This window comes from Hemitrygon akajei, chromosome 6 (genome assembly GCF_048418815.1).
Source record: "Hemitrygon akajei chromosome 6, sHemAka1.3, whole genome shotgun sequence".
Taxonomy (NCBI): Eukaryota; Metazoa; Chordata; class Chondrichthyes; order Myliobatiformes; family Dasyatidae; genus Hemitrygon; species Hemitrygon akajei.
Window position 1 is genome coordinate 142,527,673 of NC_133129.1, and position 21,843 is coordinate 142,549,515.

The 21,843-nt window shown below is 41.6% G+C and overlaps 1 protein-coding gene across 2 annotated transcripts in view; it reads right to left on the reverse strand.

Annotated features, from left to right (window-relative positions):
- LOC140729545 (nucleobindin-2-like) overlaps window positions 1–21,843 on the reverse strand; it is a 53,102-nt gene that overhangs the window by 9,601 nt on the left and 21,658 nt on the right. For both annotated transcript variants that reach the window (XM_073049391.1, XM_073049390.1), the window contains exons 7-8: window positions 13,905–13,995; window positions 11,861–11,919 (exon numbers count right to left, since the gene is read on the reverse strand). In XM_073049391.1, the coding sequence (XP_072905492.1) occupies window positions 11,861–11,919; window positions 13,905–13,995 (150 nt within the window). The remainder of the gene's footprint in view (window positions 1–11,860; window positions 11,920–13,904; window positions 13,996–21,843) is intronic.

A 21,843-nucleotide genomic window follows, 5' to 3' on the forward strand; every position in this document is an offset into this window, starting at 1 on the left:
CACACATAACTATTGAACAAACTCAGAATTATGGATTTCTCATCTTCTGACGTTGCATTAAGTCTCCTGCTATCTGCAACTAACCTCTGGTTCTGAGTAATGGCAGCAGGCTGGCCAAGTGGCTAACAGATGATTTCTTTTTAAAAGAAACTTTCATGGACTCCAAGTCAGGAAGAAAAAAATTAAACTAAAAATACCCTTTAAAATACAGAGAAATCCTGTATACGTCTACAGAAAAGAATCTGGACAATGAGGGGCAAAAATATGGCAATATACCAAGATTATACCCTGCACCAGCTTTTAATTCAGAATACTGGGAGTGAGCAGTTGGCCAGAGGGGTGTGGTCCTGCGACTAGACTGGAAAGAAACAGCTGAGGTTTAATCATCATGTTTTTTAAAATTCATTATTCACAAATCAATTTAAAAGTTACTCATATTAATGAATTTCAGTGCATAATTGGTATTTATACATTTAGCTGAGTCAGTTTTGATTCTACCTGGACACCATGTCATCTGTCGCACAGATAATACTGGTGCTCTGCTGATTTTTTTCAAATTGCATAACATAGGGTTAGTCAGGTTTTGACTAAGGTGTGAGGATGGAGAAAAACAGATGGGATAAAGCATAGAGAAAGGGGCAAAGAAATAGATAAATCCTGCCATTGACTGCAGTTGAGCTCCGACCAGTGATCAATCTGAACAACATAAGTTTGAGAGGAGACGATTTCAATCAGGTCCACTGGTCAAGCAGAAAAAGGCAATGTCGGATCACAGCAGTGTACATGAGCTCTGACTAGCGACCAATCCAGACATCAGAAGTTTGAGAGGAGGGGATCTCAATCAGGTCCACTGATCAGGTCCTCAGCATTCTTATGTGGGAGGGTGAACAGCCAGAGATCGTGGTCCAAGTAGGTACCAATGACATGGGTAGAATGAGTGAGGAGGTTCTGGGTAGGGAGTTCGGTGCTAAGTTAAAGGGAAAGAAGCTCCAGGGTTGTATTCTCAGGATAGCTACCTGTGCCAAATACTAGCATGGCTAGAACTAGGAAGATTATGCAGTTTAACACATGGCTAAGCAGTTGGTATAGGAGAGAGAGAATAGGATTTTTAGATCATTGGGCTCTCTTCTAGGGAAGAAGGGACAGTTGCCAGCTTAACTGGAGGGGAGCTAATTTCATAGCAGGAAGGTTTGTTTAGGCTGCACAGTAGGGTTTAAACTAGAGTTGCAGGGGAATGGGAACCAGAGTGCCAGAACAGATGGTGGAGAGGTTGTGGCAGCAGGTGTTGGCAAGATCTCGGACAAAGAAAGTAATCAGAAAGTTGAGCATGGTGTGACTATTGTCTTGAGCTGCTTATATTTCAATGCAAGAGGTACGGTAGGAAAGGCAGGTGAACTCAGGGCATGGCTCAACACCTGGAATCATGACGATGTAGCCATTAAGTGAGACTTGGTTGCGGGAGGGGCAGGACTGGCAGCTCAATATTCCAAGGTTCCGTTGTTTTAGACGTGACAAAGCTGGAGGGATTAGGGGAAGAGAGGTGCCATTACTAGTCGGGGAAAATGTCACGGCAGTGCTCCGTCAGGACAGACTGGAGAGCTCATCTAGTGAAGTGTCATGGGTGGAACTGAGAAACAAGAAAGGTTTGACTACATTAATGGGGGTACACTACAGTCCACCCAACAGTCCTAGGGATTTAGAGGAACAAATTAGTAAAGAAATCGCAACCTGTTGCAAGAAACACAAAGTTGTTATAGTAGTTGATTTTGACTTTCCGCATATTGACTGGGAATCCCATACAGTAAACGGACTAAATGGGACGGAGTTTGTCATGTGTGTTTGGGGAAGTTTCCTTCATCAGTATATTGAAGTTCCAATGAGAGCATGTAATACTGCATCTACTATTAGGGAATGAGACAGGGCAGGTGACAGAAGTTTGTGTAGGGGAACACTTTGCATCAAGTAGTCACAATGCCATTAGCTTCAAAGTAAATATGCAAAAATATAGGTCTGGTCCGCAGGTTGATTTTCTAAATTGGAGAATGGGCGGTTTTGATGGTATCAGAAATGAACTGGCAAGTGGGGATTGGGACACACTTTCCTGGAAAAGATGTACTTGGAAAGTGGGAGGTCTTCAAAAATGAAGTGTTGAGAGTACAAAGCTTGTACGTGTCTGTCAGAATAAAAAGGGTAAAGATAACAAGTGTAGGGAACATTGTTTTTAAGAGATACTGAAGCCCAGGTTAAGAGGGGAAAAAAAGGAGATGCATAGCAGGGAAAGGCAAGTAGGAACAAATGAGTTGTATATGAAGTACAAGAAATGCAATACACTTGAAAAGAAAATCAGGAGAGCTTAAAGGCATGAGGTTGCCCTAACAGACAAGGAGAAGATGAGTTAAGAGCAAAAGGATTGCAAGGGACAAAATTGGTTCTCTGGAAGACCAGAACAGTAATCCATGTGTGGAGCCAAAAACTGTTGAGGCAAATCCGAAATGTATGCTTTGCATCTGTATTTACTTGAGGACGCATACACAGTCTACAGAAGTGAGGCAAAGCAGCAACAACTTCATTGACCTTGTACAGATTACAGAGAAAGTGGTATTTGCTACCCTGGCAAATCAGGGTGGCTAATCCCCAGGGCCTGACAAGGTGTTCCCCTGGACCCTACAGGAGGCAAGTGCAGAAATTGCTGGGGCCCTAGCAGAGGTATATAAAACATCCTTAGCAACGGGAGAGGTACCAGAGGATCGGAAAATAGCCAGTGTTGTTCCGCTGTTTAAATACAGATCTGAACAGAAACCAGGAAAATTATTTGAGAGAAAGTTATTGGCAGGTAATCTAAAGGGCCAGATATACAAGTATTTGGATAGACATGAACTGATTAAGGATAGTAGACATTGCTTCTTGAGTGGTAGGTCATATCTAACCAATCTAATAGAGTTTTTCGAAGATGTTACTAGGAAAGTGGATGATGGCAAAGCGATGGATGTTGTCTACATGGACTTTAGTAAGGCATTTGACAAGGTCCCACATGGGAGTCTGGTCAAGAAGGTTCAGTCGCTTGGCATTCAGGATGAGACAGTAGATTGAATTAGACATTAGCTTTGTGGGAAAAACCAGAGAACGGTAGGAGAGGACTGGAGGCCTGTGACTAGTAGCGTGCTCGATCCTTTGTGGTTTATCATCTGTATCAACAACCTGGATGATGATGTGGTTAACTAGATCAGCAAATTTGTGGATGACAGCAGATTGGGGGTGTAGTGGACAGTGAAGAAGGCTTTCACAGCTTGCAGAGGGATCAGCATCAGCTGGAAAAATGGGCTTAAAAATGTCATAGCAACACAGAAATCTATAGCATATCATAGGCCCTTCAGCCCAGAATGTCGAGCCGACCATGTAACCTACTCTCGAAGCTGCTTAGAATTTCCCTACCACATAACCCTCTATTTTTCTAAGCTCGATGTACCTATGTAAGAGTCTCTTTAAAGTCTCTGTTGTATCCGCCTCTACTACCTTCGCTGGCAGTGCATTCCACTCACCCACCACTCTCTGTGTGAGGAGGGGACACCCAGAGTTGACTAGACCCCTTGATAAGCAGACAAGTGCGAGGTTTTGCACTCTGTAGGATCAGCCAGGGCGAGCCTTACACATGAACAATAGGGCACTGAGGAGAGTGGTAGAACCAAGGGAACCGGGAATACAGGTCCATAATTCGTTGAAAGTGGCATCACAGACCTGATTAGGTCATTTATATGTATAGCATATATATATGCAAGGCAAATTTATATGTATAGCACTTTTCAAACACAAGGCTATTCAAAGTGATGCACATAAAACAAGAATCAAAACTCAAACAATATAAAGTGAATAAAAATCACAAAAATAAAATAGAAAAAGTTACAGTGTAGGAGATTCTAATAAAAAGCTACAGCAAAAAGAAAAGTTTTAAGCCTCATTTTAAAAGAGCTTAGAGTCGGGGCAGACTTCAGGTAATCTGGAAGGTTATTCTAGATATGTGGGTATGTGGGGCATAGTAACTAAAAGCTGCTTCACCTTGTTTAGTTTTCACCCTGAGGACGGTAACTATACCCGCCCCAGAAGAAAGCTTTTGGCACAATGACCTTCATAAATCAATGTATTGAGTACAGAAGATCGGACGTTATGTCGAAGTTTGATAATACGTTCATGAACCTAATGTATGCAGTTCTGGTCAATTACCTACAGGTAAAATGTAAATAAGATTAAAAGAGTACAGAGAAAATCTACAAGGATGATGCCGGGTCTGTAGGACTCGAGTTATAAGGACAGAGTGACTAGATTAGGACTGTATTCTTAGAGTGTAGTAGTTTGAGAGGAGATTTGATAGAAGTATACATAGGGTATATGCAAATGGACTTTTCCCCACTGCAGTTGTGTGGGACTACAACCAGAGGTCAAGAGTGAAAGGTGAAAAGTTTAAGGGGAACATCAGGGGAAGCTTCTTCTCTCAGTGGGTCGTGAGATTGTGGAATGAGCTGCCAGCACAAGTGGTGCATACGAGCTCGATTTCAACATTTAAGAGAAGTTTGGATAGCTATTCGGATAGTACGGATATGGAGTGCCACAGTCCCAGAGCAGGTTGATGGGAATAGACAACTTAAACGGTTTTGGCATTGACTAGATGGGCCAAAGGCCCTGTTTCTATGCTGTACTTCCCTATGACTCCAATGACTTGAGAACCCTTCATCATGTTAAAATTAAAGCAACGCGGGCTTTATTCATATCAGAAAGAGATCAGAAATATAAGAGTTCATATAAGAAACACGAAGTCAGTGAGTGAACCAATAATGAAAAGCAGAGTTTTCTCAGCAGAGAAGAATGCATTTCTTGCAACACGTGCAACTCAATTTGCTGGATTTTCACTCTGCTCTGGACCACCTGAACGCATCTTCAACCACAGCATTCAACACAATTATCCCATTCAAACTCATCATCAAGCTTCAGGATCTGCATACTTGACTTCCTTATCCACAGACCGCAATCAGTGAGAATTGGTAACTTGGAGACATGGCAAAACTATACTTCATCAGGAGTCTGAGGAGATACGGCATGGCACCAAAAGCTCGACAGATATACACTGGGGAGCATTCCAGATGTTTGCATCACATCCTGCACATTGGAGCCTCCATCAACAACTGTCTGTATTGTATTATGTGTTGCGTGTTTATTCTGGGTTAGTCATTTGTAGAAGCATAATCACGCATTCACGCTTTGTCCTAATTAGTTTAATTGAGAGGGAGTGAGCTGGGCTGATTTTTTTTTTGCCTAATCGCTAATTACTTTTATTCTACCCATTTCATTATTTTGCTAATTTTGGTTCTGTGAATGTCTAATATCATTCTAAGATCGTTGCTGCTGGTTTCGTAATGGAGGATCAAACATACTTTTTTCCCTGACTTGGAACTCAGTTGCTTGGAACGCGTCCTACAGTGTCGATTCCCTTGCTTAGTCTCTCACTGGTCTTGGTATGCTTTCATGTAAGTGCTAAATTTTGTCAACAAAAAAGTAGCTGCACCAAACGAACACCAATTTACGGCGAAGGATTGCCTCGGGCGCTTTGGCAAAACAGGAGTAGTTGGCGGTAGGGTCATTAGCAAACTTTAGCTGATTCGTGCTGGTGTGTTCGTGGTTTGAACGGTTTTGAATGGTCAGTGCTACCCATGCATTGTGGTCCGTTGCTCGATTGTATAGTGCTTGCCTGAGGGTTCGTCACTTTGTTTTATTGAAGTGTTACATAGTGTCCTGGTTGCTGACTTTTGAAGTGAACGCTGTCAGTTTGGTCTGGTTTAAGTGCTGTGGATGTGCGGACAGTTTGTTTGTTACCTAGATTTATTGAACAGAATATTGCTGGTGCATTTTGCAAATATGTTGTGGGCGAACAGAGTTAATTGTGAGTTGCTCAATAAGGAGAAAGAAACACGAGTGAATAGGTGTCTCTCCTTCCATCACATGAGGTTTCTCAAATTCCAAGGCACGTTTTGACAGATGACCCACAAGATGATGTGAAATTGAATGACAGCATGTCAAATGTCAGTGCTCGGAACTCTGCTACAGGAAGAACATTTTTGGACTCTAATACCTCCTCTGCACACAGTAAAACAGAGGCTGATTTAGCTGCATTAATCACACATCAATGATTACAGAAGGACAAACATGCACTGCAAGAGCAAGAGGAGCAGCTATGGGGAAAGGAAGGAATGGCTATGTACAAGGAAAGAGCATCTACAGAAAATGAAGGAGCAACTTAAGTTGCAGGAAGAAAATATGGCACATATGGCTAAAGTTCATGTGCTAAAGGCTTTAAGGGTTGCAAGTGCTAAAAGAGCTCCAGCAGGACACTCCTGTGGTGTGAGTTCCTATACTGAAAAGGCACAGAGGAAAACAAAAAAAAAAACACTTAATGTCCATATTGATTAATTTGTTCCTCAATTGTTTGGGATAAATGAACAAGACATCCCCGCCCCCAAGGGGTAGTTCAGGGTGTTTACTCTCAGCTTACGCTTATGAGGCTCTACTGAACCAATGCCATATCCAACAGCTCAAAGGGCTCACGGGATCACTCACTCACAGCACAGAAACACTCGTTTCAGACGAGACGGGTCAAAATGGTATCACTGATATTATGCAGAAGCAAAATGAAATAACAAATTTATTGGCATAATAACAATGCATTTCATCTTTGCCTACAAGTGATATTCAAATCTTCTATGGTGATCCATTGCAGTATCACACTCATGAAGGCCTTTGAAAATAGTGTTGAAGGAAAGACTGAATTTCCTTGAACATTACACTAGAGGTCACCCTAGAGAACTTGTCAGCAGTTGCGACATAACACTACAAAAAGGCTTTACAACAGGAAAATTTTGGTAATGAATAGAAAATCACATCCATCTACATGCAAAAGGCTCTTTCTTGGGTATCTATCAAATCTGAAGACATGAAAGCTCAAGGGTACAGTATTTTTTCTTAGAGGCGGTTGCAATGCCATGAAAGAAGTGGTGTATGCTTGTGAGCTGGACATGCTTGCCAATATGCCTAATGTTGTAAAAATTACCCTATATGCTAAGGGATAAATGGAGAACAATGGTCTGTAAACTGCAAGAAAGGCACAACTGTAAGACCACTTTTGCTGACATGGTTTTTATTGAAAGGCAAGTAAATATTGCTATAGACTCAGTATCTGATGCTCCATCACCAGCAATTAGCAAAGGTGTGAACAAAATTAAGTTACAGCTTCGTTCTAAGGCTGAAGGAAGCAGCTTTGCCACTACTGTAGACACTGTGAGAAGTAAAGCTAAAATTGAACATGGAACTAACAGAAGGAAAATGGTTTCGTCAAGCACATGTTCTGCGAAGGTGAACACTGGATTCGTGCCCTCAGCTGGAGAAAAACCCCCATAGTGAGAAACTTGCCTTCCTAAAGGAAAATGGTGTCTGCTGTGGCTGTTGTGCACAGGGCACATCAGCAAGGATTGTAGGAAGCATCTTTCATGCACGGTATGCAGTGGCAAGCATCCCAGCACCCTTCATATTCACTCAAATGAAAGGTGCAGAATCAAAGCAAGCCCTAAAAGAATCAGACACAGCAGAGTAATGTCCTGGTATCCATTGATCAGAACTGTAAACTTCCCATAATTCCAGTACAAATCAAGTCTGAGAAAGGTAACAAGACAGTGGTTACTTATGCTTTCCAGGATCAAGGAAGTACAACAATGTTCTGCATAGTGGGCCTCATGAACAAGCTCAACCTCACAGGAAAAAAGAGCACACATTCTCGTGCGCATGATGGGTCAAGAGAAAGGTTGTGAGCTATATTGTTTCAGGATTGAAAGAGGCGGACCTAGATGTTGAAAACTATTGTGAACTACCCAACATCTATACACAGGGAAGTATGCCTGTCTACAGACTGAACATTCCATGACAGGAGGGAACTCCAGGAATGGTCTCACCCAAGACATGTCCATTTGCCACAGATTGATTTGGAAATTGAGCTACCGATAGGGGCAAATGTGTGTAAAGCATTGGAGCCATTGCAAGTGATTTGCAGTGTCAATATGGACATTATGCAATTAGAACAATGTTGGGGTGGACTGTAAATGGACCACTGGAAGGAGTATAATGATGGGTATGGTGTCATATCTATCTGTCTAGTTACATGAACTATTTACATTGAGGTGGCATCTTCCTTGGACAGATTCCTTTGTAATGCACTTCAATTTTTTTTACACAAGACAAGGACAGGTTTGCGCAGTGCTCTGAATATGCGACAAACTTTGTTGGAACTGACTGCAAGTTGAGAGAAGTCATTGAGAAGCGGAACTATTCACAGATCACTGATGTCCGTCTTCAGAAAGGAGTTAAGTGGATTTTAACTGCTGGTTGGTTCACATCATGGATGAATATGGGAGAGATTAATTAAATCAGCAATACAGGTTCTCAATTCCACCAAAGGTACAGAATCTTGATGGAGGGGTTCCACATAGTCCTTTGCGAATTACAGCCTATTATCTGTGAACGTCCAATTACTAAAGCATCCACCAATCCCAATAATTTGGAAGCACTATCATCAAACTATCTGTTGCTTCTGAAGACCTCACCATCCTTACCACCAAGAGAGTTACAAAAGAAAGCCTTTTTTGTTCATCATAGATGGAAACAGGTCTAATACTTATCAAACTTGCTTTGGAAATGGTGGATCAGGAAGCACTTACTGCAGTTACAGGAACATCAGAAATGGTCACATATAAAACGCAATTCCCTACGAGAAGGCACTGTGCTTATAGTTGATAACACAGCGCCTTAAAACTCATGGATTGTGGGAGTAGTCACCCAAGTCTTTGCAGACAGAAGAGGATTTGTTCAGCAGGTACTCATTCAGACCAAGACCAGCTCTCTGGACAGGCCTATAACCAAGATCTGTCTTCTACAGGAGGCAGAGGTTTGAAGTTTTACAGCTCTAGATTTTGACTTGACAGAGAGTGGTGGTAAAGATCACTCTGTACTGGGCTAAATGCTGGTAACCTCTGGCCTAGATGACTGTTACACCACTTGGCTGGAAGAAGAAAGAGACATTTACATAAAAGTTAAAATGTTTATCCTTGAAGACTTCCTGTCTCCCATTTTGGTAGCATTGTATGTAGTTGTAATTATTATAGTTTAATAATTAGGGGCTATGATGTAGGAGCTATGTATCTATTTCCTGTCTGTATTATATTATGTGTTGCATGTTTACTATGGATTACGGTAACTTGTCATGCAAATTGGGGAGTTGTAGAAACAAATGAGTATAGTCACATAATCATGCTTTGTCCTGGATAGGTTGTTTAGTTTAGTTGAGAGAGAGTGAGCCAGGATTTTTTTGTTGAATGCTAATTACTCTTATTCCACCTATTTTGTTATTTCACTAATTTTAGTATGCTCGTTTCTAATGTTGTTATAATATTGTTAGTTTTTGCTGGTTTTGTAATAAAGGATTGAACATAGTACCGTAGATTCCGGATTTTAAGCCGCTACTTTTTTCCCACATTTTGAACAGCTTTGAACTCTGCGGCCTTTAATACGGTGCGGCTAATGCATGATTTTTTTTCATGCCGCCAAAAACATTTTGCCTCGTAACAGTAGACCAATAAAATTGATGAGTAGTTCACAGAGGTCCAATGAAATTGTACGATAAATCAAGCGCACTTTCACAATTAAATTATTGTAAATCAGTCATTTGTACTCACCCTCATCAACATGGAAAACACTCGAAGAAAAGCATTGTGCTGCCTTTATGGCAGTTATTTAGTTTATAATATTTTCGCTTAGTAATTCATTTTCTAGTTAAAGTTAGAAGAGTTTTAACTATATTTGTTTTCTGTACTACATCGCGGGATGCTATGACGTCACATCCGGTTTCGCCGCGTCTTGTGGGAAATGCCGGTTTGCGATAAACGGGACGGCGGGGGGCGAGCGGCGGAGCGGCATTAGACCCGAGCGAAACGCTGCTTTTAAGTTAAAGGCGATCAATAACTTTTCCTGGTAGGCTGCAGTATATATATTTTTTACCAGTCGTTAGGAGATATTGGAATGTTGTTCAGTAAAAAAGTATACGCAACGTATATTTAAAAGTAGCCGCGTTACAGGCACGGTTCGATAAAAAGCATTTGCAATATGTATTTGTTTATGTTACCATATGGATTTAATTAAAAGTTAAAAAATCCTCATGTGTAATATCTTTCTGTGTAAATATCTCATATTACAACGTGGGACACCTGCGGCCGAAAATCCGGTGCGGCCTAAAATCCGGTGCGGCCTGTACAAGTAAAAAATTGATTTTCTTTCTAAAATTAGAGCCAGCGGCTTTTAATCAGGTGCGCTCTGTAGTCCGGAATCTACGGTACTTGTTTTTCAACTTGGAACTCAGTTATTTGGGAGTTCAGTACTGAGTCCCTCGCTCTGTGTTTTCAAGTAACTGCTACACCATCATTACAGACTCTCACCATCCGGCACATGCCCTATTCTCATCACCACCATCATGGAGGAGCTACAGGAGCCTGAAGACCCACGCTCAATGCTTTAGGAACAGCTGTTTCACCTCAGATTTCTGACTGAACACTACCTTGCTCTTCCTCTTTTACACTATTTACTCTCTCAGAGATTCCTAGGTCTGTACTGCAACTGTACTGTTACAACAACAACAAATTTCACAACGTATGTCACTGGTAATACTCCTGAATCAGATCTGCTTGTTGACCACCAACACGTGTAGTTCCAGGCTGTGTGTTTAGCCCCTTGCTCTACTCACTATACACACAAATGTAGCTCCAATGCGATCTTCAAATTTACTGATGTTTCTACTATGCTTAGACAAATCACAGGTGAGATAGACCACCTGGTTGAGTGGTATGGCAAAGACAACCTCTCACTCAACTTCAGCAAAACTCAAGAGCTGATTGTTGACTTCAATCTACATTTGGGTATTAGTTGTGGAAAGTCAACAGCTTTAAACTCCTGGGTGTTAATATATCAGATGATCTGTCCTGGGCCCAGCACATAAATGCCAGCATAAGGAAAGCAAGCCAGTGTCTTTACTTCCTTAGGAGCTGATGAAGATTCAGCTCAGCATTGAACGCTGACAAACTTCGGCAGATGTACTGCTGAAAGTATCCTGTGTAGTTGCATCATGGGCTGGTACAGCAATTCAATTGCACAGGAATGCAAGAAGCTGCAGAAGGAAGTGGATTCTGCCCAGTATATCACAGGCACATCCCCACCACCCTCTCACCCACCCCCCCACGGATAACAACTGAAGGAGGCACTGCCTCAAGGCGGCAACACTGATCATGAAAGATAACCACAATCCGGCCCATGCAGTTTTGCAGCTACCGGTGGTGAAGAGGTACAAAAACCTGAAGACCCACACCATCAGCTTCCAGAACAGCTATTCCTCTCCAACCACTGTATTCCTGAACCAACTGGCAAAAGCTAAATCACTCCAGTTTAGCAACACTTTGACCACTTTAAACAAAAATGGACCTTGTTATCTTATTTTGTCCTTGTGCATTCTGTTAAAAATGATTCATAAAATCAGTTTTTTTTTAAATGAATGCTACTTTCATAATGTTATGTGTCTGCTATGTTTCTGCAAGTTTTGCATTGCGCCTGTACATACACGTACTTGTGCATATAAACAGGAATCCTGACTTGTTCTTCAAACACAAAAACCCCCATTCCAGCTGTGAATATTGTTCTGAATGTGCTCAACTTCAAAGTTTAATGTTATATTTTAATGCAAACACTGGAGCAAATTTTCCCAAAAAAACAGAATATTGGTTAATACCTCTTTAGTAAATAATGCTTCCATCTCCTGCTCATCCAAGAATCCATCACCATTAGTATCTGAGAGAGGAAAAACTTACTGTAGTTAATTCTTTAATGAGTACGCCATACAAGCAGAAACATGTGAATTGTCCCTATTCCTCCCTTAAAGCTTATTGTTTATAGCAGATGAACTCTAATATTATTTAATACTGGAATTAACATTTATGAGTCAGAAGAATCCAGGTGGATAATCACTGTACACATTGTAGCTAGTACACACTGCAGCCACTATGTTTTGGTGGAGAGAGTGTGCTTTTTCTTTAAAAGAGTGATAATGAAAGATCAATCAAGTAGACTGCCTCATCCTGGATACAATCAACTTCCTAACTACTGTTGGAGCTGCATTCTTCCAAACAAATGGAGAAAATTCTGTCATGTAGTTGGTGGTACGGCTTTGTGGTATCAGGTGATGAGCCACTCACCACAGGACACCTCAGTCTCCGACCTGCCAGTCCAACTACAGTATTGATGTGGCTGATCACACTGATCACTTGGCCAATGGTGATTCTGCACCCTGCCCGCCTCCAATGGTGCGAGATTAGAAAAGCTGATGCCATCGAAAGTGACAGGACACCCAGAATACAAATGGCCCGGATGGGGAAGGTGCAATACTGCATCTGCCCTTGGGAACAAGGCAGGCCATGTAACTGAAGTGGCTTTTGGGGAGCACCCCAGGTCCAGTGGCCACAATTCTATTTGCTTTGAAATACAGTAGTCAGGGCAAAAGATAAAACTTGGAGTTGGAGCAGTGCCAAGATGAGAGACACTTAAAGGAGTCCTGAAAAGTGACTTGTTTACTCAGAGGGCAGTGGATACCTGGAATGAGCTGCTCTAAGAAGTGGCCGAGGCAGATACAATTGCAACAATTAAGAGGTATTTGAATAATTAGATGGAGTGGAGAGACTTTGAGGGTTATGGGCCGAACTGAACTACCCAGAAGAATGCTGTGGTCAGCATGGACCCATTGGGCAGAAGGGTCTGTCGCCATGCTGTATTACTCTATGACATTAGTTTTTCCAAAGGCATTTGAGTTGACAGACAGCAAATGTTGCCTTGATGTTACTTGCAGTCAGTCTTGCTACATCCATGGAAGCCAATTTTCCTTTCCACGTTTTAATCCATGCTGTGATGAGGTATAGAGTACACCAGAAACAGGCAAATCCTGAAATGTCCTCTATAATATTGTAAACAATGTCCTCTATCACTTTGCTATGATTCAGAGTAGGCAAATTAGACACTAATTAGTCAGAATGGATTTGTCCTACTTGTGAACAGGACAAACTAGGTGACTTTCCACATTGTTGGGTGGAGTGCAACTCCAAGAGTACCACAACTTCATCATAAGTTTTGGAGGCTTGCATACCTCAATGACCCAAAGAGCTATATTGGCTGAAGTCAGGACGTTAGGTTTTGGTTCCTGGCAGGGTCACCCATGCTAAAAAAACAAGTTAAAGGGTAGAGGCCAGACTAAGGGTGGTCTAACAGTCCTCCGGGTTTGGGAGTTCAGTTCAGGGATAACAACCCTGACAAGTCAAAAAAAAGTTACACAACAGGAATGGAGAATTCATGGCCAAAGATGGAGGACTTTCATTACAGCCCTAAACACCATTGGCATAGAAGGTAGTTTAAAAGAAAGGATAGATACTAGTTGTAACTGTACTGGTGTACCTTTGCTAGAAAGGCAACCAGTTTTGGAGCACAGATTATTATAGCCAGGTTTTATCTGAGGAGCACAACTTTTGCTTTAACTTGTGTTTAACTATTGCACTGAACCAACTTGGCTGAAGATTGGTTTTGGTCAAAATCTCAGAAGGACCTACTTCGCACCCAGGCTTTGTGTGACTAACCCTGCCTTGCACCATCAGAATTCTCAAGGATTAAAATAAAATGCTGATCTTGCCACAAAAACTGCAGCCAGATAAAACAAGATACATCTTAACTGCTTAGTGCTCTCACTAATATCAAGCTACGATAAATTAAACTAAGTGATTGACCAATTTTACCATGTAGCTTGAAGAAAGTCTTTGGTTCAAAGTCATCAGGATCAAGGCCATCAGTTTCCTCCCAAACTTCTTTCAACTGATCCTTGCTTCCCTGCAAAGAAACGTGGACAAAACATTTAAATTTCAGTGCTAACATTGCACACTGTGTCAAATAAAAATCACAGCCAATAGCTGCCAAATTCTATTCACATCTGCGTCTATTTCCATTCTGCACATGCAAGGCTTTGAGAACAGTCAAATAGTTTGAAGCAGAGAACTGGCATGTTTGCGGGTGGGAACACAGAAAAGCACAAAAGAGATATTATCTCACAATGCTGTCATGATCTCATACCTTTAAGAAACATAAAATGTACATAGTGCAGAGTACATGTAATCACCAAGTCTGAAGGAAAAGTGAGGAAGTCCAGGCAATCTGGCTAGCTGAAGTAAAGACCAGGTCTAATAGGCTCATAGATTGCTGTAAAGGGGAAGACCCGAGTATGGAAAAATGGAAAATGTGAGGATTAAAATATGCAAATTAAAATAAAAAATAATTTAATTAGGAACTAGCACAATTTAAGAGAAGCAATATAAAACACCCAAGAAAAAATGAGTGCCATCAACAAATTAGGGCAGTGACATTGTATAACCACCAATTTTGAATGTATTGACAAGACACCAGTAGCAAACCTGATAGAGGTTTATTTTCACATTCAATTCATTATATACAACATAAAGATAACTATAAATCACAAACATTCCAAATCACGAATAAAAGTTAATGAAGACCCTGTGGAATTATAGCAAAGCAAAATCTGAAAGAAACACAAAGTGCTGGAACTCGGCAGATCAGGCAGCATCTGTGCAGAGAAATAAAGAGCCGACATTTCTGGCTGAGATCTTACATCAGGACTGAAGAGGAAGGGGGAAGAAGTCGGGGTGGGGTGTTAAGGGGAGGGGTGGGGTTAAGGGAAAGGGAAAGGTCTCCGCTAAACTCATTCCCACACACTCTGCTTTCCACAGGATTGCTCTCTACGCGATTCCCTCGTCCACATGTCCCTCCCCGCCGATCTCCCTCCTGGCATTAACCCTGCAGGCATAACAAGTGCTACACCAGCCCCTACACCTCCACCACCATTTTGACCCCAAACAATCCCTCTAGGTGAGGCGACACTTCACTTGCCGGTCTGTTGGGGTCATCTACTGCATCCTAGTGGCCACCCATTTCCCATTCCGACATGACAGATAAATGGCCTCCTCTACTGCCATGGTGAGGCCACTGTCAGGCAGGAGGAGCAATGCCTCATTATTTTGACGACCTTCAACTTCTGGTAATCCCACCCTCTCTTTTTCCATTTCCCATTCTGGTTCCCCTCTTACCTTTCTTTTATCTTCATCTTGTCCAGCCTATCACCTCAGTCTGGTACCCCTCCTGCCATTTCTTCTCTGATAATCCGATAGAGGAGAGTTTTATTCTTCTTCAGCCCCTTACCCTTTCTACTCATCACCTCCCAGCTACTTATTCCCCCACCCACCTTTCCCCCACTTAATCTCAGCCATCACCTGCCAGCTTTGTCCTCCTTCCTCTTCCCCCCACCTTCTTATTCTAGGTTCTGCCTCCTTTCTCTCCAGTCCTAAAGAAGGTTCTCAGCCGAAACATCGACTGTTTATTGCTCTCCGTAGATGGTGTTAAGTTCCTCCAGGATTTTGTGTGTACTGCTCAAGATTTTGAGCATCCGCAGAATCCCTTGTGCTTATCATCTAAAAGAAACATCACAACGAGCAAGAAGATAAAAATCAGCCAGAAAAGGGCATTTCTAGGCCAATGGTGAAAATAAATAGAGCAAGGTAGCTATAATTTTGGTTAAAATAGAGTAAAACAGGAAATTTTAAAACTGAGATGAACTGCGATTTATATTGAATTATCCTATTTGTATAGTAATACAACACCTCCGTTGGAAAAAAAAGGGCAATATTAACTTACGATTTAAAAAAAAAACAAATAATCAACATTACAAATTGTTCTGAAAGAAAATGAACAAATGTTTGCAAAATACTCCATAAATGAAAAGGATAGAATATAGAAAGGAAAGCTGTGTAACCATAGCTCAAGTTAACAGAATGTGTTGGAAAAGGGTAACAAAGCCAACGAGGACTCACGTAGATTGATAAGAGAAATAAAAACACATCCATCACACAAATAAGGACACTTTGTAAACCTGGCAACAGTGGCAAGGTGGTGTAGAAATCAAGTTTGAACACAAATTAGTGAAGTAATTAACTAACATTAGATAACCACATGGAAAATGTCGACGACTTTTAAATTAATACTCTTGGTCCAACATTCGACCCCTCAGCAGAGGTTTACAAAATTGCAGTAATCTCCCAACACTTACAAGCAGAGGAATCTATTTAAACACGTTGCAAATCAATCTAAAACACAAACAATTGTGTGTGTGGGTGTGGGGGGGGGGGGGGGGCGGTGAAGAACAGAAAGTGCCAATCTGATTATCCACCGTCTGCACAACTCCAAAACAAACATCCTGTGCAATGGCCTTTACATTTAGTGGAAAGTACCATACAGTTGGCCCTCCTTATCCGCGGATTCAACCAACCGCTGATTGGGAAAACCCGGAAGTTCTCTCTCTAGTACTCGCTGTTTGAGCACGTACAGACTATTTTTTCTTGTCATTATTCCCTAAACAATACAGTATAACAACCATTTACATAGCATTTACATTGTATTAGGTATTGTAAGTAATCTAGAAATGACTAAAGGACAGGAAGTCCCCAGGTTATGAATGAGTTCCATTCCTGAGCCGTCTTTAAGTTGAATTTGAAGTCGGAACAGGTACATCCGATATTACTTAGCGTCAGTTAGTCAGATTTTTTTCTTAGCATATAGTACATATTTTACCTTTCTATGCATATAAAACACTTAAGAAACATACATATTTCAATAATTAAACCACTGCGTTGTTTAGTAATAATCGTAGCTTTCATCGGGGCAAGGCCTTTCACATGCTCCGTTAAAATTGTTCCGATCGTTGACCGACTGTAGCCTAACATTTTTCCAATGACCGATGGCGTTTCACCTCTTTTCGATTGCTTTATTACTTCCACCTTATTTTCAATCACGATCGTGATTATTTTCGTGAACAGAAACACCGCAGATTCAGAGCTACGCCGGGTCCTAATGCCCACCGCTTTGAACATGTTCAAAATAATAAAGTCCGGGGTTCCGCTGGGTCCGAAAGACCACCGCACTGATTCAGGTTAAATAACGGACTAGAGCATCCGCGATTTTTGGTATCCGCAGGGGGTCTCGGAACCAATCCCCCACGGATAAGGATAAGGAGGGCCAACTGTATAATAATACTGATATAAAGGATTCACAAATCACTCGCCCTTTCTATGGAACTTATAACTGCAACTCAATTTCACAACTTGAAAACAAAATCCAAATTAGAATCATACAAAAGTACAGCACAGAAACAGGCCCTTTGGCCCATCTAGTCCATGCCAAACCATTTAAACTGCCTAATCCCATCGACCTCCATACCTCTACCATTCAGGTACCTATCCAAACTTCATTTAAACACTGAAATCAAACTTGCATGCATCACTTGCCCCTCATGTTCTCCTTAAACTTTTCACCTTTCACCTTTAACCCATGACCTGTTTGTAGTCCCAACAAACAGCAGTGGAAAAAGCTTGCTTTCATTTACCCTATCTATACCTCTTACAATTTTGTGTAACTATCAAACCTCCTCTCAATCTTCTCTATTCTGAGGGAGGAAGAAGAGGAGAGCAGTAGTGTTAGGGGACTCCATAGTCAGGGGTACAGACAGGAGATTCTGTGGTCGTGACAGAGACTCCCGGATGGTTTGTTGCCTCCCGGGTGCCAGGGTCAGGGATGACTCTGATCACGTGCACAGCATTCTGAGGTAGGAGGTAGATCAGCCAGATGTCATGGTACACATCGGTACCAATGACATTGGTAGAAAGAGTCAGGAGGTCCTGAAGAGTGAGTACAGAGAGCTTGGTAAGAAGTTGAAAAACAGGATCTCGAGGGTAGTAATCTCCGGATTGCTGCCTGTGCCACGTGCCAGAGAGGGTAAGAGTAGGATGCTCTGGCAGATGAACACGTAGTTGAGAAACTGGTGTAGGGGGCAGGGTTTCAGATTTCTAGATCATTGGGACCTCTTCTGGGGCAGGTGGGACCTGTACAAGAGAGACGGGTTACACCTGAACTACAAGGGGACCAATATACTGGCAGGGAGGTTTGCTAGTGCTATTGGGAAGGGTTTAAACTAGATATGCAGGGGGATGGGAACCAGCGTGCCAGAGCAGATAGAGGAACGGGTGTAAAAATGAATGATGTTAGTAGTTCATGCAAAGTCACAAATAGTAAGGTTGTGTGTGGTGGTAACAATCTTTTGAGGTGTGTATATTTCAATGCCAGGAGTATTGTGGGAAAGGCAGATGAGCTGAGGGCCTGGATTGACACGTGGAATTCTGACATCATAGCCATTAGTGAAACTTGGCTACAGGAGGGGCAGGACTGGCAGCTCAATGTTCCAGGGTTCCGATGTTTCAGACGTGATAGAGGCAGAGGGATGAAGGGTGGGGGGGCGGAGGGGGTAGCTTTGCTAGTCAGGGAAAATATTACAGCAGTGCTCAGGCAGGACAGATTAGAGGGCTTGTCTACTGAGGCCATATGGGTGGAGCTGAGAAACAGGAAAGGTATGACCACATTAATAGGGTTGTATTATAGACCACCCAATAGTCAGCGAGAATTAGAGGAGTAAATCTGCAGAGAGATAGCAGCCAACTGCAGGAAACATAAAGTTGTGATAGTAGGGGATTTTAATTTTCCACACATTGATTGGGACTCCCATACTGTTAAAGGTCTAAATGGGTTAGAGATTGTGAAATCTGTTCAGGAAAGTTTTCTAAATCAATATATAGATGTACCAACTAGGGAGGATGCAATATTAGATCTCCTATTAGGAAATGATTTAGGGCAGATGGAAGTGTGTGTAGGGGAACACTTTGGTTCCAGTGATCATAACGTCATTAGTTTCAACTTGATCATGGATAAAGATAGATCTGGTCCTCAGGTTGAAGTACTAAACTGGAAAAAGGCCAAATTTGAAGAAATGAGAAAGGATCTAAAAAGCGTAGATTGGGACAGGTTGTTCTCTGGCAAGGATGTCGTTGGTAAGTGGGAGGCCTTCAGACGAGAAATTTTGAGAGTGCAGAGTTTGTATGTTACTGTCAGGGTTAAAGGCAAAATGAATAAGAATAAGGAACCTTGGTTCTCGAGGGATATTCTCTGTTAAAGAAGAGGTGTATAAAATGTATAGGCAACAGGGAGGAAATAAGATGCTTGAGGAGTATAAAAAGAATAAGAAAATACTTAAGAAAGAAATCAGAAGGGCTAAAAGACATGAGGTTGCTTTGGCAGTCGGGGTGAAGGATAATCCTAAGAGCCTCTACAGGTATGTTAAGAGCAAAAGGATAGTAAGGGATAAAATTGATCCTCTTGAAGATCAGAGTGGTCGGCTATGTACGGAACCAAAAGAAATGGGAGAGATATTAAATGGGTTTTTTTGCATCTGTATTTACTAAGGAAACTGGAATGGAGTCTATGGAAACAAGGTAAACAAGTAGGGAGGTCATGTAACTTAGATTAAAGAGGAGGAGCTGTTTGCTGTCTTGAGGCAAATCAGAGTACATAAATCCCCAGGACCTGACAGGGTATTCCCTCAAACCTTGAAGGAGACTAGTGTTGAAATTGCAGGGGCCCTGGCAGAAATATTTAAAATGTCGCTATCCACGGGTCAGGTGCCGGAGGATTGGAGGATATCTCATGTAGTTCCGTTGTCTAAAAAAGGCTCAGAAAGTAAGCCAGGAAATTATAGGCCGGTAAGTTTGACATCGGTAGGAGGTAAATTATTGGAAGGAATACCAAGAGATAGGATCTACAAGTATTTGGATAGACAGGGACTTATTAGAAAAAGTCAGCATGGCTTTATACGTTTTAGGTCATGTTTAACCAATCTATTAAGAGTTTTTCTAGGAAGTTACCAGGAAAGTGGATGAAGGGAAGGCAGTGGATGTTGTATACGTGGATTTCAGTAAGGCCTTTGACAAGGTCCTGCATGGGACGTTAGTGAGGAAGATTCAGTTGCTAGGTATACATGGTGAGGTAGTAAGTTGGATTAGACATTGGCTCAATGGAAGAAGCCACAGAGTGGTAGTGGAGGATTGCTACTCTTGAGTGGAGGCCTGTGACTAGTGGTGTGCCACAGGGATCAGTGCTGGGTCCATTATTATTTGTCATCTATATCAATGATCTGGATGATAATGCGGCAAATTCCATCAGCAAGTTTGCTGATGATACAAAGATTGGAGGTGCAGTGGACAGTGAGGAAGGTTTTCAAAGCTTGCAGAGGGATTTAGATCAGTTGGAGGAATGGGCTGAAAAATGGCAGATGGAGTTTAATGCAGACAAGTGTGAGGTATTGCACTTCGGAAGGTCAAACCAAGGTAGAACATACAAGGTAAATGGTAGGACACTGAGGAGTGCAGTAGAACAGAGGGATCTGGGAGTACAGATACATAATTCCCTAAAAGTGGCGTCACAGGTGGATAGGGTTGTAAAGAGAGCTTTTGGTACATTGGCCTTTATAAATCAAAGTATTGAGTATAAGAGTTGGAATGTAATGGTGAGGTTGTATAAGACATTGGTGAGACCGAATTTGGAGTATTGTGTGCAGTTTTGGTCACCTAATTACAGGAAGGATATTAATAAGGTTGAAAGAGTGCAGAGAAGGTTTACAAGGATGTTGCCGGGACTTGAGAAACTGAGTTACAGAGAAAGGTTGAATAGGTTAGGACTTTATTCCCTGGAGCGTAGGAGAGTGAGGAGTGATTTGATAGAGGTGTATAAAATTATGATGGGTATAGATAGAGAGAAAGCAAGCAGGCTTTTTCCACTGAGGCTAGGGGAGGAAAAAAAAAGGTCATGGGTTAAGGGTGAAGGGGGAAAAGTTTAAAGGGAACATTAGGGGGGGCTTCTTCACGCAGAGAATGGTGGGAGTGTGGAATGAGCTGCCAGATGAAGTGGTGAATGCGGGCTCACTTTTGACATTTAAGAAAAACTTGGATAGGTATATGGATGAGAGGGGTTTGGAGGAATATGGCCCAGGTGCAGGTCAGTGGGACTAGGCAGAAAAATGGTTCGGCACAGCCAAGAAGGGCCAAAAGGCCTGTTTCTGTGCTGTAATGTTCTATGGTTCTATGAATAAAGTCCTAACCTATTCAATCGTACTTTATAATTCAGATTCTCCAGACCCAGCAACATCCTTGTAAATTTTCTCTGTATACTCTTTCAATCTTACTTATATCTTTCTGTGGGTTAGTGACCAAAACAGCAGACAATACTCCAAATTAGGCTTCTCCAATGTCTTAAATTATTTCAACATAACATCTCCTGTACTCAGTATATTGATTTAGGAAGGCCAATGTGCTCAAAGCTTTCTTTATGACCCTATCTAAATGTGACGCCATTTTCAAAGAATTATTGTCCTGAATTCCCAGAATACCCCTGCTCTAACACACTCCATGTGGTTATCTAATGTTAATCACTTCACTAACTTGTGTTTAAACTTTTTTTCTGCACCTCCTTGCCACTGTTGCCAGGTTTACAGAGTGTCCTTATTTGTGTGATGGATGTGTTTTTATTTCTCTTATCAATCTACATGAGTCCTTCCTTGTTGGCTTTGTTACCCTTTTCCAACACGTTCTGTTAACTTGAACTATGGTTACACAGCTTTCCTTTCCATATTCTATCCTTTTCAATTATGGAGCATTTTGCAAATATTTGTTCATTTTCTTTTTGAACAATTTGCAATCCTGATTATTTGTTTTTTTTTTTAAATCGCAAGTTAAT